This window comes from Tasmannia lanceolata, unplaced genomic scaffold, assembly GCF_043159265.1.
Source record: "Tasmannia lanceolata isolate RefF3 unplaced genomic scaffold, GAP_Taslan_0.1 ptg000002l, whole genome shotgun sequence".
NCBI lineage: Eukaryota > Viridiplantae > Streptophyta > Magnoliopsida > Canellales > Winteraceae > Tasmannia > Tasmannia lanceolata.
In genome coordinates this window covers 38888824-38905160 of record NW_027518679.1, presented here as the reverse complement: position 1 = coordinate 38905160, position 16337 = coordinate 38888824, and the positions used below count along the sequence as shown (strand labels likewise).

The window sequence follows — 16337 nt, the reverse complement described above, 5'->3', positions numbered from 1 at the left end:
AATTTTTTTTTAGGGAAAATGGTTTTAGATAGAGATTCCCCAAAACCCAAAAAACAACCCAAAAAATAAACACCGAAAAATCAAGAAAGTTATTTTGAAGCATCAAGCATACCTTTTTGAGGGCTTTCGTTAGCTTTAAAGAGATAAATTGAGACTCATTTGTCAGATTGTTGGAGGATTAAATTTCAGAAATGAAAATTTTGAATTTGAAATAGTGTTGGAAAAAGGTTCTGGAATTTGTAGAAGAGTCTTTTTGCAGATGGTGAGGATTAAGAACTATTCCTCACCCCTTGTGAAGTTAGAATCTCTTTCTTTTAAGCAATGTTTATACATTGAATTGGGCTGGGCCTTCTTAAATATTAATGGGCTAAATGATCTAGATGGTTAGGATCAACCCTCTAACATTCAGATCGAAGGGTTAGGATCAGCCTATGGAAATGATTTTTGGGACACAACCTATTTCAGCCGTGGCCCATCTAATGGACGGTTTGGATCATCCTATGGTGCAGGCAATACTGTACTTTTAATAAAGTGAAGGCAATAAGTTTTCATGGTTTTGGATCATCCTATGGCCCATCTAATTGCGCTCCCCTTTTAGCGGAATTGTGGGCAGACTTAACACTTTTTGACGTGGGGTGAAAAAATCCTCGCTCTATAAGTTTTCATGGTTTCCAAACATGGCCTTTTGTTTATGAATGCTTTTTATGTACAATTCAGAAACTCATTTACATTCTCCTGTATTAATCTCGCCTTGTATCTTTCTTGATTGTAATGAATGATGCTAAACTAGCTAAACAATATCTATGGTTATTTTTACATGTTATACAGGAAATTATTTCAACAATGTCTGAGGATATTGTGGATGATGATGTTAATGATGGAAATCACTCACCACCTAGCCCTAGACGACATAAATTAAGGTCAGTCATTTGGAATGATTTTGAAAAAGAAGAAGATTCAAATGGGGTTTTGTGGGCTAAATGCAAACATTGTAAGAGGAATCTCACGGGTTCAAGTACTAGTGGAACTACTCACTTAAAACGACATCTTGCGCATTGCCCTAGACGACTTAATTTTTTGTTTTGCATTGTTGAATTTATGATTCACATATATTTAAATTAATTATTTTGTTCCTTTGTATGTTGGTGTAGGGTATATCGACAATGGATTGGAGATTTTTTTGTTTAGTTGTGCCAATCGCAAAAACAATGGATTGGAGATATTTTTGGTTTAGTTGTGCCAATTGCAAAACCAACATGGCAACATTGTGTTTTTGAGTTTGATATTTTTATTTATTACTTTGTGGTTACACGAATCTTGTCAACTTTTGCAGACCTATGTATTTATGGTGGGTTGATGTTATTATTAGTGAACTATTTACAAATGACTCATTTGATTTGTTGTCTTGGTCAAGCATCATTTTTCTTATTATAAGTTTCCCTATTTCAGTTGAAAGTATACACAATTCTTAGATTTTGCAGGAATTTAGAAATGGTTTAGAAGAGCAATACTATTTTTGGATGGTTCCGCGTCATGCTGGTGAGGATTATCATGGTGAGTCTTTTTTTTTCTTGATTCATTTTCTCAGTTTTTACTTTCATTATGCTGGTCTATTGAACATATATGCCGTCATGAATATATTATTAGTTCATCAGTTTTTATTACTGAATGTTATTGTTATGAATCATATTCCTTGATAATAGTTATACATTATATTTGTGTATGTAATTTTGATTAGTTTTATTGTTTACAAGCATTATTTTACACATAGATTAAACATAGATAAATTTTTAATCTAGTAGAAGAAAATGCATAGAGACACACTAATAGTGGACTGCCATTCTTACTCGTTTTAAAAAAAATAGTTGTTTACTTAGCTTAGTGGGACATAATAGGACACTCCGATGGACGGTCCGAATTAAAATGGATCGTGATCATGACTTGGAAATTAGGATCCGAAGAACAATCCGAGTCCGACCCGACCGATAAGGAATTTGAATGGATCGTGACTGTGACATAGGTGGATCCGACCCGAAGTGGATCCGTTGACACCCCTACTTATCTCCATCTCCTTACTCCTAGCCCCTCAAAATCTCCCCTCTGGCAAGCTAATATTCCCTGGAAAAACAAAATTATGGTGGCCAAACATACCCTTAAGAGCCGTTTGGATGCACGGATTTTAGAATCCGAGGTTTCTTCAAAATTGTAGCTAAGAGAAGAGAAGAAGCTGACCAGCCGTCGTTTTTTACTCGTTTCTGACTTCTCGCCCTTCTTTCCGTCGGCAAGAGAGTAGCAGATCCTCCCATATTTCCAGGTTTTAGAAATCTCAAGATGCAGGAGAGATTTTTAAAACCTGAATTTCTCACTTAAAATCCAAGAAAGGCTGTTAGGACGGCGTACAACAGCTTGATCATGAACCCTCTTTTACACTGTTTTCTAACTAAAAAACTAGATTCTAACATCCGTGTATCCAAACGGGCCCCTTAAATTTAATGTTTGGAAAAGGGCATTCAAATGGAACCATGTTTAACTATAGGGAGTTATGTGTAACAATTTGAAAGCATGTCAAGTTTGTCGAACAAAAATCAAAATGGTGTGTGAGTGCGTGGGTGTGGGTGGGGTGGGACCGGTTCCCACCCTTTCAAACCACACAAGGTGAACATCGCTCTAGAATATGCTTCATCGAGAGAGGAATCGAAAGCTCTACTGCCAGACAAAGATGGTATGCAAATACAAGACTTGGAACCTGATTATAGAAGTGGACTCTACAAATGCCCCAGCCTGGCCAAGAATTGCCGAGATATTATGAAAGAGAAAATGGGAGGAGTAGGTAGTGGGGCAGGCAACGGTACCATGTTTGTTAGAACCCTCATTTCGCCTTGTTTGTTAGAAGGTCAGCTAATTCAGAAGCTGAAATGTTAGCTAGTGTTAGACCGAAAATCGGTAACAGGTACGACAGTGACGTAAGAGCTGAGCTGGATGACCAGAGGAGCTGAGTCCTGCACAGAGGCAAGCGAGGTCAGAAGACCAACCCGGGTTTTACTCCGGACAGGCCCTTCGACACTCAAGTCAGTATGAGCAGGAGTGCAGAGCTAGTCTTAAGAGTTTTGGGTGGAGAGAGGGTTTTTCATATTACCCATTGGTTTGGGCTTTGAACCCCTATTTATAGGGGAAAACGTGGTGACGTGAGAGGACCTGTGCGAGGACAGGTGGTGGCCTGTGAGAGGCTGGAGTTCACCTACTCCAGGACAGGTGGCGGCCTGTGAGAGGCTGGAGTTCACCTACTCCAGGACAGGTGGTGGCCTGTGAGAGGCTGGAGTTCACCAACTCCAGGACAGGTGGCGGCCTCTGAGAGGCTGGAGTTTTTACACCCCATCAGTTGCCCCCCAGTTTTCCAAGTCCTTGAGTGACTTGGGAAAGTGTGGTTGATGGATTATCTGGATGGGTGGGCGTCGTATGGAAGTGAATCGAGGGGTTCAGTCGAGAGGTCCAGTCCGGAGTCCGGCTGGAAATGAGTCCGGAACTCCAGTCCGGAGTTCGGAAATCCAGTCCGGAGTCCGGCTGGAAATGAGTCCGGAAATCCAGTCCGGAGTCCGGCTGGAAGTGAGTCCGGAAATCCAGTCCGGAGTCCGGCTGGAAGTGAGTCCGGAAATCCAGTCCGGAGTCCGGCCAATCCGGCTGGAGATGAGTCCGGAGTTCGCGAGTCCGGAGTTGAGCCAGTCCGGCTGGAGATGAGTCCGGAGTTCGCCAGTCCGGAGTTGAGCCAGTACGGCTGGAGATGAGTCCGGAGTTCTCCAGTCCGGAGTTGAGCCAGTCCGGCTGGAGATGAGTCCGGAGTTCTCCAGTCCGGCTTGGGCCGGACTGGTTTTTGTCGTCTTGCGTCCAGTCTGGCTTGTGCCGGACTAGTTTTTGTCGTTTTGTAGAAACGCGTTATATCCAGTCCGGCTTGGGCCGGACTGGTTTTTGTCGTCTTGCGTCCAGTCCGGCTTGGGCCGGACTGGTTTTTGTCGTTTTGTAGAAACGCGTTATATCCAGTCCGGCTTGGGCCGGACTGGTTTTTGTCGTTTTGTAGAAACGCGTTATATCCAGTCCGGAGTGCGGAAATCCAGTCCGGAGCGCTTTGGAGGTGGAGATACGCGTATTCGTACGCGCGTACTCAATAATATATTTGTCTGGGAGAATGTGTCCGTCATAAATAAGGGACACTTGGCGTCATTTGAGTGCCCTCGAGATGCGTGCTTCGCATTTAATGTCCCACCGCCTTTGAAAATTTATAAAAGGAGGTTTTTACCTCTCATTCTTCACTTTTCACTTTTTATCTTCTCTTCCTCTCCTCCTCTGCGAGTTCGGCTCCGCAGTTCGTATTTGGAGCTTGCGCGCGGATCTTTTAGGAGCTCTCTACTTCCCCTGGTATTTTTCTTAGCCTTTCTTTTTTCTACATGTCTAATAGTAGTTCAAGTTACGAGTCCGGTTCTGAGTCTTCCACCAGTAGTAGCTCAGAACTCAGGCCGCTTCTGAAGCCTGTAATGGCTAGTCCGGCCACTAGAGTAGATATTATAGACAGCGATGATGGCGGTGACAAGGACGAAGTGATATTAGACCTGAACGCCACCCCACTCCCGACTGATAGTCTCCACCGAGTAGGGGGGAGTGGGGGTAGTGACTTTGCTGAAGCGTCGACAACGTTTCTCCCTGGCTGGGCCGTGGAGGTCATCGCTAGAGCACGGATAGAGGCCAACCCTAAGTATAACATGCGGGCTTTGATTGAAGAAAATCACCTCACCGTGTCCATGCTGGGGGACATTAGAGATAAGTATTGTGTGCCCTCAAGATTTAAGCTGAGGGCGGCTATAGAGGGAGATAGGGCCTGTAACGAGAGTCAGGACCTCTGTATCTATGAGGAGTCGTTGAGAGCAGGACTTCGATTCCCTTTGCACCCGTTCTTTACAGCGGTGCTCCGATACTACGGATTGGCCCCAGCCCAGGTTGCTCCAAACTCATGGAGGTTACTGACTGGGTTTTTGTACCTTGTCCACGGCCGGCTAGAGAGGAGCGTGACCTTGCCGCTATTCCGTGCTTGTGCACATCTGAAGAGACACAAGGAGGGGGGCTAGATTTATATTAGCCAGCGCCCTGATTTGAAAATAATTACTGGCATCCCCTCGTCAATACATACGTGGAAGAATAGGTTCTTCTACGTCGAGGATAAGGGAGCCAGTGAGGCCTGGCCGGTCCCTTTAGTATGGGACACTCCGGATACCACCGGACTGAGTCGCAAACCGCTTCTTGAGGGTGAAGATGCGAGAACATTTGCCTTGATGCGGAAGGAGATTGAACGAACAGGCCTCATCCACTGTTCGGATTTTTCAGGAGAAAATATTCTGGTCGGACTTGGTATAAGTACCGCGACTCCGGCACGTATGTAGCTAGACTTGTCTCAAAATCTGCTGCTTTTTGTTTATCTGTTTCTGACTGCTTGCTTACTTGCAGAAATGAAGAAACAATCAACAGTCGAGAAGATAAGGCGTCTGAGCTGGCGAGTCCGGCCCCGTCACGAGACACTGCGCCGCGCCCGGCTCAGAAGGCAAAAACCACAGTGAAGCTAGTGGGCCCCTTTGCTCAGGGAGGTGGTTCCTCTAAATCTGGTGGATCATCCACTGGAACTGGGGCTGGAGCCCGTCCTCCTGCGAGGTCGAATGACAATGTTTTTCGGCCCAATTGGGCTGTTCAGAAGGACGATACCGCCCTGGGAGAGAGCCGAGTAGCGGCTGAGATTGTGAGCAAGTGTCTCCTTCTGAAGGATAAGCAACAGGTCGTCCACGAGCCGCCGGCTACTGGAGAAGAGGCAGTGTTCTCTTCACTCTATCAGGTAATGAACTTGTTTACTTTCTGTCCATCTTTTGCTTTCTTTCTATACTGATGCTTGTTTCTGTTTGTAGATTGGAATATACTACAATGATCTCAAGGAGAAGAGCAAGTTGTTCTCCGAAGCCATCACCAAATCTGAAGAGGTGAACGGAAAGCTGGCCACTGAGGTCAAGGAGCTCCAAACGAGTATCGGACGGGTGGAGGCTGAGAAGAAGTTACTGGCGGAGGATTTGGCCTTCGAAAGGCAGAAGTTGGACAAGGCTGCAGAGGCCATGGACGCCCAGAGGAGGAGAGCCAAAGAGAGGCAGGAAGTGGCAGTAAAGGGGGCCGTCGAGGCGAAAGAGGCCGAACTCTTCAGCCTGTCGAGTGAGGCTTATAGTCTTGGGTATTACGACTGCCTCCAGGAACTCCAGGCGTGCAACCCGAACTTGGTGATGGCTAATATGACTCTTCCTTCCAGGCCGACAATTGTTGACGAGGAGCCAGAGGCCCCTGCCGATACTGCTGCTGATACCGCTGCTGATACTGCCACCGTCCCAGATGCTTCTTAGTATTTCTTTCTCCTTTTTGTAGTGGTCTTGGAGACCCTAGGATCTCTTATTTGTTCTGTTGTTTTTCTCTCCTCTTTTTTTTTGACGGCCTTTAAGGCCAACCCTGTAATGGTCCTCGAGGCCCTACATTTTGATGAATGAAATTATACTTGTCCATATCTGTTTCTTCTGTCTCTGATAGGCTTTGGTTGAATGACTTGCCCGGCTTGCCCCCTAGTTTTAATAACCTGGGATTGTAGACGATTGATAGCACCCAAGTTTTATGAACTGGGTTTCCAGAGAGTACCCAAGTTTTGTGAACTGGGTTTCCAGAGTGTACCCAAGTTTTGTGAACTGGGTTTCCAGAGAGTACCCAAGTTTTATGAACTGGGTTTCCAATTATAAGTGATAAGAGAGAAAGTGTGGATCTGCAAAAAAATCATTTATTCATATTAATATAAACGTAATTTTACAAAATCACCTGTCAAGCCGGGCGACGTGTCTACTGATAATATTTTCTAAGGTTTTTGGAGTTCCATGCGTGGAGTAACAAATGCTCCTCCAGTGTCTCTAGCTTGTAGCTTCCTGGGCTGATGATTTCTTTCACTCGATATGGCCCCTCCCAAGTCGGGGAGAGTATCCCGACTTTAGTTGGTTGGGAGACGGCCGCTCTCCTGAGGACTAAATCTCCTGTCCGGAATTCTCTGGGACGTATCTTGGTGTCATGATAGTTGGATACCCTCTGCTTGTAGGCGGCGACTCGGATTCGAGATTCTTCCCGGATCTCCTCTAGTAAGTCAAGATTGGCGCGGAGCCCGTCACTGTTAAGCTGCTCGTTGAAGCTGGTGACCCTGGGAGACGGAGTGCCTACATCGACCGGTATCATAGCCTCTGTTCCAAAGGAGAGATTGAATGGCGATTCGCCCATTGGCGTGCGGGGAGTAGTGCGGTATGCCCATAGAACGTGATAAAGCTCGTCCGCCCAGCGGCCAGCTTTTTCATCCAGCCTTTTCTTTATCCCTTAAAGCAGGATTCTATTAGTCACTTCTGTTTGCCCGTTGGTCTGTGGGTGAGCTACTGAAGTGAACCTATGTTCAATCTTTAGATTGGAGCAGAACTTACGAAAGTTTCGGCAATCGAACTGTTTGCCGTTGTCCGTTATCAAGGCACGAGGAATCCCAAATCTGCAAACTATTGATTTCCAGAAGAAGTTCTGCACATTTTGCTCTGTGATCTGTGCTAGAGGTTCCGCCTCCACCCACTTAGTGAAATAGTCGATCGCTACTACCACGAACATGCGCTTTCCGGAGGCCGGTGGAAAGGGGCCCAGGATGTCCATCCCCCATACTGCGAAGGGTAGTGGACTAATAATTGGAGCCATCGCCACGGCGGGCTGGTGGATGGTGGGAGAGAATTTCTGACACCTCTCACACCTTTTAACCAGACTCAGCGCATCCTGCCTTATGGTGGGCCAATACAGACCTCTGAGCAACACTTTTATTGCCAGTGCTTTGCCCCCCAGATGTTCTCCACAAATTCCTTCATGCGTCTCCTGGAGTGTATATGCGGCGTCGCCCGGCCTAAGGCACTTCAAGTATGGGAGAGTGTAGGATCTCTTATACAAGACGTCACTGCTGAGGGAGAATCGGGCAGCTCTCTGTATCACCTTGCGGGCTTCCTTTTTATCCTCACGGAGTTTACCGTCGCGCAGATAACTGATGATCCCGTCCATCCAGCACGGCTCATTCTCTGCCTGCATTGTTTCTGCGGCTTTTCTTTCAATGCTGGATCTTGACAGGAACTCCATGTGTATGCTCCCAAGGGTGGTATATCCGGAGGCAGCGAGTTTTGACAGCACATCTGCCTTGGTGTTTTCTGTTCTGGGGACTCTGATGACTTCAAAACTTTCGAACTTGCTGGCGAGTTGGTGGACCTTGGCGAGGTACTTGATCATACGCTCGTCTCAAGCTTCGTAGACCCCCTAAATCTAGTTTGCAACCAGCTGGGAGTCACAATATGCTTTTAAGTTCCGGGCGCCGGTTTGGATTGCAAGGCCCATTCCGGCGAGAAGAGCTTCATACTCCGCCTCGTTATTGGATGCGCGGAATCCAAATCTTAAGGCATAATCCGCAGTGAAGTCATCGGGTGCGGTGAGGAAGAGGCCAACTCCACAACCACTTTTGTTTGAAGACCCGTTGACATGTACTTCCCAGATTAGTGCGCTGGTCGTGGAGCCCTGCTCGGCTGGCGGATGGATGATTTCTGTTTCTGTTCCCTCTGCTGTACATTCTTTAGGGGTTGCTTTCTCCGCAACTGGGAGCTGCGCAGCTTCAGAATCGACGAACTGCTGGGGATGGTGCATTCAGCTACGAAGTCTGCTAGTACTTGTGCCTTGATGGCTGGCCTAGGCGCGTACTAAATATCGAACTCGCTTAGCTCCACGGCCCATTTCACAAGTCGCCCGGAGATATCTGGTCGATGGAGTACTTGCCGGAATGGCAGATCAGTTAAGACTTTTATGGTGTGGGCTTGAAAGTACGGTCTTAGCTTCCTGGCTGCCATTACCAGCGCGTAAGCCAATTTCTCAACCCGCTGGTACCTTGTTTTTGCGTCGTGAAGAACCTTGCTGACATAATAGATAGGTTTTTGCTGTCGGTGCTCTTCGCGGACAAGGACAGCTGCCAGAGCCGTGGAGCTAATGGAGAGATACAAAAATAGCTCCTCACCCGGCTCCGGTTTTGTTAATAGTGGTGGGGAGGATAGGTATTTCTTCAACTCCTCGAATGCGGTCTGGCAATCCTCCGTCCAGGGCACAGTCTTGAGTCCTCTGACAGCGCTGAAGAAAGGCAGGCACCTTTCCGCGGACTTGGAGATAAAGCGTCCCAGCGCGGCTATCATTCCCGTGAGACGCTACACTTCTCTGATAGTTTTTGGAGCAGTGAGATCCATCACAGCTTTAATCTTCTCTGGATTTGCTTCTATCCCTCGTTGGCTTACCATGATCCCCAAAAATTTTCCCGAGCTGACTCCGAAAGTGCACTTGGTAGGGTTAAGCTTCATGCTGTGCTTTTTCAGGACCTGAAATGTTTCTCTGAGATCAGATACATGATCCTGCACACTGCGACTCTTGACCAGCATATCGTCCACATAGACTTCCATGTTACGGCCGATCTGGTGCTGAAAGAGTCTGTTCACCAGCCTTTGCTAAGTAGCTCCGGCGTTTTTGAGGCCGAAGGGCATAACACGGTAGCAATAAGTCCCTTGATCTGTGACGAAGGAGGTCTTTGGTATATCTGATTCGTTCATCCTGATCTGGTTGTATCCGGAGAAGGCGTCCATGAAGCTCAACAATTCGTGACCCGCAGTGGCGTCGATAAGTTGATCGATCTTTGGGAGCGGATAGCTGTCCTTAGGACAGGCCTTATTTAGATCGGTGAAGTCGACGTAGGTCCTCCATTTTCCGTTTGTCTTCTTGACTAGGACTACATTTGCCAGCCAGTCCGGATATCGAATCTCGAGAATGAAGTCAGCCTTCAGAAGCCTCTCCACTTCTTCTTTTATCGCCTGTCGCCTTTCAAGAGCGAAATGCCTATTCTTCTTCTTAACCGGTCTACAGGTTGAATCAACACCAAGCCTGTGCGTACTGATCTCTGGATCAATGCCGGGCATATCAGCGGGAACCCATGCAAAGACATCTGCATTGTCTTGGATAAACTCAGTGAGCTGGTGCTGAATGCTGCTGCTGAGAGAGGAGCCGATCAGAGCAACTTTCTCCTTGTCTTCTGGGCACAGCGGAATGGAGATAAGGTCTTCAGTGGGTTGAGTCCCCCTGAGTTCGTCCCTTACATCGAATAGTTCGATTGGTAGTGATTCCACTGCATTTTTGCCCTTCAGTGTCATCGCATAGCACTCCCTGGATTGAGGTTGATCTCCTCGAACTTCCCCCACGCCATTGGGCGTTATGAACTTCATCTTTTGGTGATAGGCCGAAGCCACTGCACGGATCAGGTTCTGGCCAGGCCGTCCCAGGATAGCATTATAGACAGAAGTGGCCCTTACTACCAGGAAGTTGACCATGGCGAATGCTTGGCAAGGTGGCTCTCTGACAAGAACTGGGAGCTCAATTTGCCCCTCTACTTTCACCACCTCTCCGGAGAAGCCAAACAGGTCTGAACTTGCCGGCTTCAGGCTGTCGTCTCCTATCATCATCTTCTGAAAGGCGTGTTAGTACAAGATATCCGCCGAACTGCCGTTGTCAATGAGGATTTTCTTTACTTCCCAATTGGCGACGAGCATGGTTACAACCAGTGCATCGTCGTGAGGCAGTATGAGGTTGTCCAAATCTGCATATGAGAAGGAGATCTCATTCTCTGTTCTTGTCTTCTTGCTGGTCGTGTGCACGGCGTGGATCCATCGTGCATACGCTTTGCGGGCAGCAGAGGACGTGCCCCCAGTTGCAGGTCCACCCATGATTGTACCAATGACACCCCTTGGCTGAGATCGAGGCGCCTCTGGCTGCGTACTGGGCGGCTGAGGAGTTTTGTTCCGAGCAGGGGGCGGCTGTGATCTTCGAGGGCTGCGGCCTCGGGGGCTCTTTTCCCTGTGCTCTTGCTTGCGGCCGTCAGTTCAGATATACTTTTTCAAATAACCCCGGCCGATCAGTTGTTCAATTTCCTCTTTGAGCTGCCAACACTCATCTGTGTCGTGACCGTGGTCCTTATGGAACCGACAGTATTTTGAGGGATCTCTCCTGTTTCCTTTGGAGATCATTCTAGCAGGCCACTTCACGAATTCCTCTTCGCTGATCGCAGCCAATATATGTTTTCTGGAGGTGTTGAGGGGTGTGAAATTCTCTCCTCTTCTTTGCGGAAGTGAGGACTTCTCTCTTCTGGGAGGTTTATCCTCCCTGCGCTGCTTGGGGGGATTCTTCTCTTCAGAGGTTATCCTCCGATTTGAATTAAGAGATGCCAGTGTCTCTTCCACCGTTATATACTCTTCTGCCCCGGCCATGAGGTCTGCCAGTGAGTGCGGGTTTTGTCGAGCTACAGCCCGACGGAAGTCATTAGACCTGGCACCTGCAAGGAGCGCATTCATAGCTGCTGAGGGATCTAGATTGGGCAGCTGAAGTGCCTCCCTGTTGAAGCGGCGGACGAAGGCTTTCAGAGGTTCATTATCCTCCTGCCGCAAGGCCATCAAGGATGCTGTTGTTTTCCTTGGCCTGCGGCTGCTCATGAAGTGGCGGACCAGATCTTTCCCGAAGTCACCGAAGTTACTGATAGAGCTCGGTTTGATCCTGGAGTACCAGTCTCTTGCCGCACCAGTTAGCGTTGTTGGAAACGCTCTGCAAATGAAGCCGTCGGAGGCTCCATGGAGGAGCATCATTGTTCTGAATGTCTCCAAATGGTCCACGGGTTCAGTAGTCCCGTCATACTGCGGGATGGCGGGCATTTTGAACCCTCTGGGCGCTGGGGCACCCAGGACATCATCAGTGAACGGCGTTCTACTTGAGAATGCCCTGGAGGCGGGCCGGCTCTGATCCTTCGCCAGTTTCTCTATTCGGTGGTCCATTTCCTTCATTCTCTGTAGGAGCAGATCCGTTCTATGTTCCAGGGACCTGATTCTTCCCACAGATTGGCTTGCCGCGGAGCCAGACTGACTCTCCGGACTCCTACGACGAGGCCGGGACTTCACTGGTGGTGCACGATCTACATGAGCTCGACGCCTTTGTGCGGAGCGGGACCACGACCTTTGACGGTGGTGAGTCTCTGTTCGGGCATGCCTCGCTGTGGGGTGATGGACTTGTCTGGTGGAGTGGTGAGTTCGATCCTCACCATGGCGCGACGACTCTCCCCTGTGGATGTCTGGCCTTTCTTGGACAGATCGCGGAGCCTCTGGAGGAGGTTGTGAAGGCGTCTGAAGCAGTTGCTGGTACTGCCCAACGAGAGCTGTCATCTGTTGAAATAGAGCTTGAACTTGCTCCGGAGTGGGCAGGGGATTCAGGTGCCCTGAGCTAGTAGGGCTCTGCTCAGCTGTAGCAGAGGCCGCCACCACTAGCGAGGCGATTCGTTCACTTCGGGTCCTGCGAGGCAGCACGGCTTGATCAATCCGTGCAGCTGGTACCCGCGCATTCTTCCGCCCTGCCATTTTTTGTGAGAGATCTGAACAACTTTTAGTTCTAATGTCCCACAGATGGCGCCAATCTGTTAGACCAAAAATCGGTAACAGGTACGACAGTGACGTAAGAGCTGAGCTGGATGACCAGAGGAGCTGAGTCCTGAGGGGTCGGAGTGAAGGAGAGCGAAGTGGCAGAGTCCTGCTATGAGGGCTGAGCCCTGCACAGAGGCAAGCAAGGTCAGAAGACCAACCCGGGTTTTACTCCGGACAGGCCCTTCGACACTCAAGTCAGTATGAGCAGGAGTGCAGAGCTAGTCTTAAGAGTTTTGGGTAGAGAGAGGGTTTTTCGTATTACCCATTGGTTTGGGCTTTGAACCCCTATTTATAGGGAAAAACGTGGTGACGTGAGATGACCTGTGCGAGGACAGGTGGTGGCCTGTGAGAGGCTGGAGTTCACCTACTCCAGGACAGGTGGCGGCCTGTGAGAGGCTGGAGTTCACCTACTCCAGGACAGGTGGCGGCCTGTGAGAGGCTGGAGTTCACCAACTCCAGGATAGGTGGCGGCCTCTGAGAGGCTGGAGTTTTTACACCCCATTAGCTAGCAAAGGTGTAGCTAGAGAGCACCTAGAGCTATTTGATTTCCTTCCCCTTTGAGGGCGTTCCTCCTTGAGGGCAATCTGGTATCGAGCCCCTTTGTAATTTTTCTTTTTTCATATATTAACCACATCGGTCACAAGATGACACAGTAAAAAATTTCTTTCATTCAAAAGGAAAAAATTAACCCAGCAACAATCCATTTTTATTTTTATTTTTATTTTTGAAATAGCGATTTGCATTAATAAGAAAAAGTGACAAGGGAGCACCCAAGAAGGGGCAACCCAGAGAACAAAAACAAGAAAGAAGAAACAGAGAAGAAGAAGAAAAGATACAATAAAAATAACAAGATTATATTACGGGGGAAGATGATCGAACCAGAGAATACTCTCCCTCCCAACTCCCTGCTTGGCTAACCCATCCGCCTTTTCCTTTGCCGACCTCCAAACATGATTAAAGACAATAGCCGAACCTGCAACAAAATCCTCAATTTCATCAAATAACGCCAAAAATCTCCAAGGAGGAGCTACACCACCCTTCAACCACCGAATGACATTCAATGAATCCCCTTCAACAATGATATGGTCTAATACTTCTCTACTCAACTTCTTGATCCCAAAATAGGCAGCTTTAACTTCCGCCTCAAAAGAATCACACACTAATAGGACCAGAAAAAGCCCAAAGAATCTCACCAAACTCATCACGGCAAAGACCGCCCACTCCCGCTCTACCCGGGTTTCCAAAACAACCACCATCAAAGTTGATTTTCAACATTCCTAGCATCGGAGGCTCCCATATTTGGACTATGTTAATTTTTCTCTCAGTACTAAAGCACACTTCCCTCCAATGTTCCCAAAGATCAAAGGCCGATACAAAAAGAAAGGATGGAAGACATTTAACCCATGATATGACCAATGCTATAATCCGCATGTACAAATAATAAGGTGATTTGGCCAAACCCTCAAACACTCTAGAGTTTCTTTCCTTCCAAACCACCCACCACGTAGCTAGCAAACACACATTCCACAATAATTTCCCTCTCTTTTTCCATGGCATAAACCCCCACATACTCAAAAGATTCTGAATAGTTCTAGGGAAGACCCAAGTGATTCCAAACCTCAGAAAGATACATCTCCATATGATCCTAGTGAAAGAACAGTGCATGAACAAATGATCCACAGATACCCCATCATTAAGACAAAGAGGGTAGTGATCAATTAGCAACAACCCACTGTTTCTCAAGAAGTTAATGGTTTGTATCCTTTGACGACAAACAGCCCAACCGAAGATACTAACCCGAGGTGGGCAATGAAAATTCCATACCTTTGCAGAAAATGCAGGAACAGAAGGAGGCATCAAACCATTATAAAAAGATTTGATAGAGAAAATGCCGGATGATTCCATTGTCCATATTCTTTTGTCTTGACCCCCACGTTTTACATAGCACTTATTAAGGAGCCGCCGCAACCGAGATTCATCCTCACTTTCCCACTCAAAAAGGATTCTTCTAAAGACAGGACACCATATCAACTTACCACCACTACGATCAAAACATTCACAAACGAAGGGTTCTTTGTTAACAGCCACCCGATACAGCCTAGGGAACAAGATCCTTAACTGCTCATCTTCACACCACGCATCACTCCAAAACTTAATTCTATCACCACCATAGACCCTGAACCTCACCTTTAGATTAAAGGAGCAAGCTAATTTTAAGATATCTCTCCACGCAGTGAACCCCTTTTTCTTATATTCGTCCTTTAATTCCCACCGACCCGGAATACAGCCATACTTACTACAAATCACCTTAGCCCATAAATTAGACTGCTCTTCCCCAAATCTCCACAACCATTTTCCCAATAAGGCATGGTTAAACTCCCTAAACCTCCTAATGCCCAAACCTCCAAACTTTATAGGTACACATACATCGCTCCAGTTCACCAAAGAGATGCCTTTCTTCTCCTCATTTCCACCCTACAAAAATCTACGCTGGATCTTTTCAATACGCAAGGCAACACTAACCGGGCACATAAAAAGAGACATAAAATATATAGGCAAATTGGCCAATACAGCCTTAATCAATGCCAACATACCTCCCCTAGACACAATATTTCTCTTCCAAGTATCCAACCTTCTCCCAATCTTCTCAATTATCGGTTCCCAAACAGTTTTATCAGGTTTACTAACTCCTAAAGGTAAACCAAGATAAGAAGCGGGAAGGTAATCAAGATCACACCCTAAAATTCCGGCCATCTCTAAAACCTCAGCCGAGGGAATATTTATGGCATACATTTTAGACTTGTGAAAATTTGATCTTTGACCAGAGATAAGTTCTTAACATCTTAAAGTAGCTTTCAAATTGAGCACTTGATCCTTATGAGGTTCACAAAATAAAAGGGTGTCGTCCGCAAATTGTAAGTGAGATACTTCTACATTATCACCCCCTATTTTAAAACCCTTAAACATCTCCAGACTGCTACCTTTAGCCAGCAATCTACTAAGAATTTCTGCCATAATTACAAACAAGAAAGGGGATAACGGATCCCCTTGCCTAAGACCCCGGGAGGATTTGAAAAAACCTTTGGGAGACCCATTGATCAGAACCGAGAACCACGCCGAGGATAAGCACATCATAATCCATTGGCGCCATCTTCCCCCAAACCCCATTATATCGAGTAACATATCTAAACACTCTCACTCCACCCTATCATATGCTTTTTCCATGTCCAATTTACACAAGATCCCTTTCAACCCAAGCCTGCGATAATAATCAATAGCCTCATTCGCAATGAGGGAACAATCCAAAATTTGTCTTTTGGCCACAAAGGCACATTGACTATCAGAGATAATCATAGGGAGCACTCTTTTAAGGCGCTCCGCTAACACCTTAGCTAAGATCTTATACAAACATCCCACAAGACTAATAGGTCGAAAATCAGAAACCTTGGAAGCCCCCACAACCTTTGGAACTAGAGTAATAAAAGTAGCCCCAGTACCCTTGTCTAACACCATGCCCTAATGTAATTCCCTAAAGAAACCTACTATATCTTCCTTCACATATGGCCAACATGGTTGGAAGAATGCCAAACAAAAACCATCCGGCCCAGGAGCCTTATCTCTACCCAAGGAGAAAACCCCTCTCTCAATTTCCTCCTCCTCAAAAGGCTTCTCCAAAACTCTGCATTGATCCTCGTCTAGGCGCTTAAAAACTAACTCCTCCGGAGTCGGTCT

The 16337-nt window shown here is 47.0% G+C and overlaps 1 protein-coding gene across 1 annotated transcript; it reads right to left on the bottom strand.

The window, feature by feature from the left end:
* Window positions 1–8385: 8385 nt before the first annotated feature.
* On the bottom strand, window positions 8386–9296 carry LOC143891414 (uncharacterized). The gene is made up of 2 exons (XM_077395988.1): window positions 9021–9296; window positions 8386–8742 (listed from the first exon to the last, which is right to left on the bottom strand). Exons 1-2 carry the CDS (start codon window positions 9294–9296, stop codon window positions 8386–8388), a joined length of 633 nt encoding a protein of 210 aa, XP_077252103.1.
* Window positions 9297–16337: the final 7041 nt, after the last annotated feature.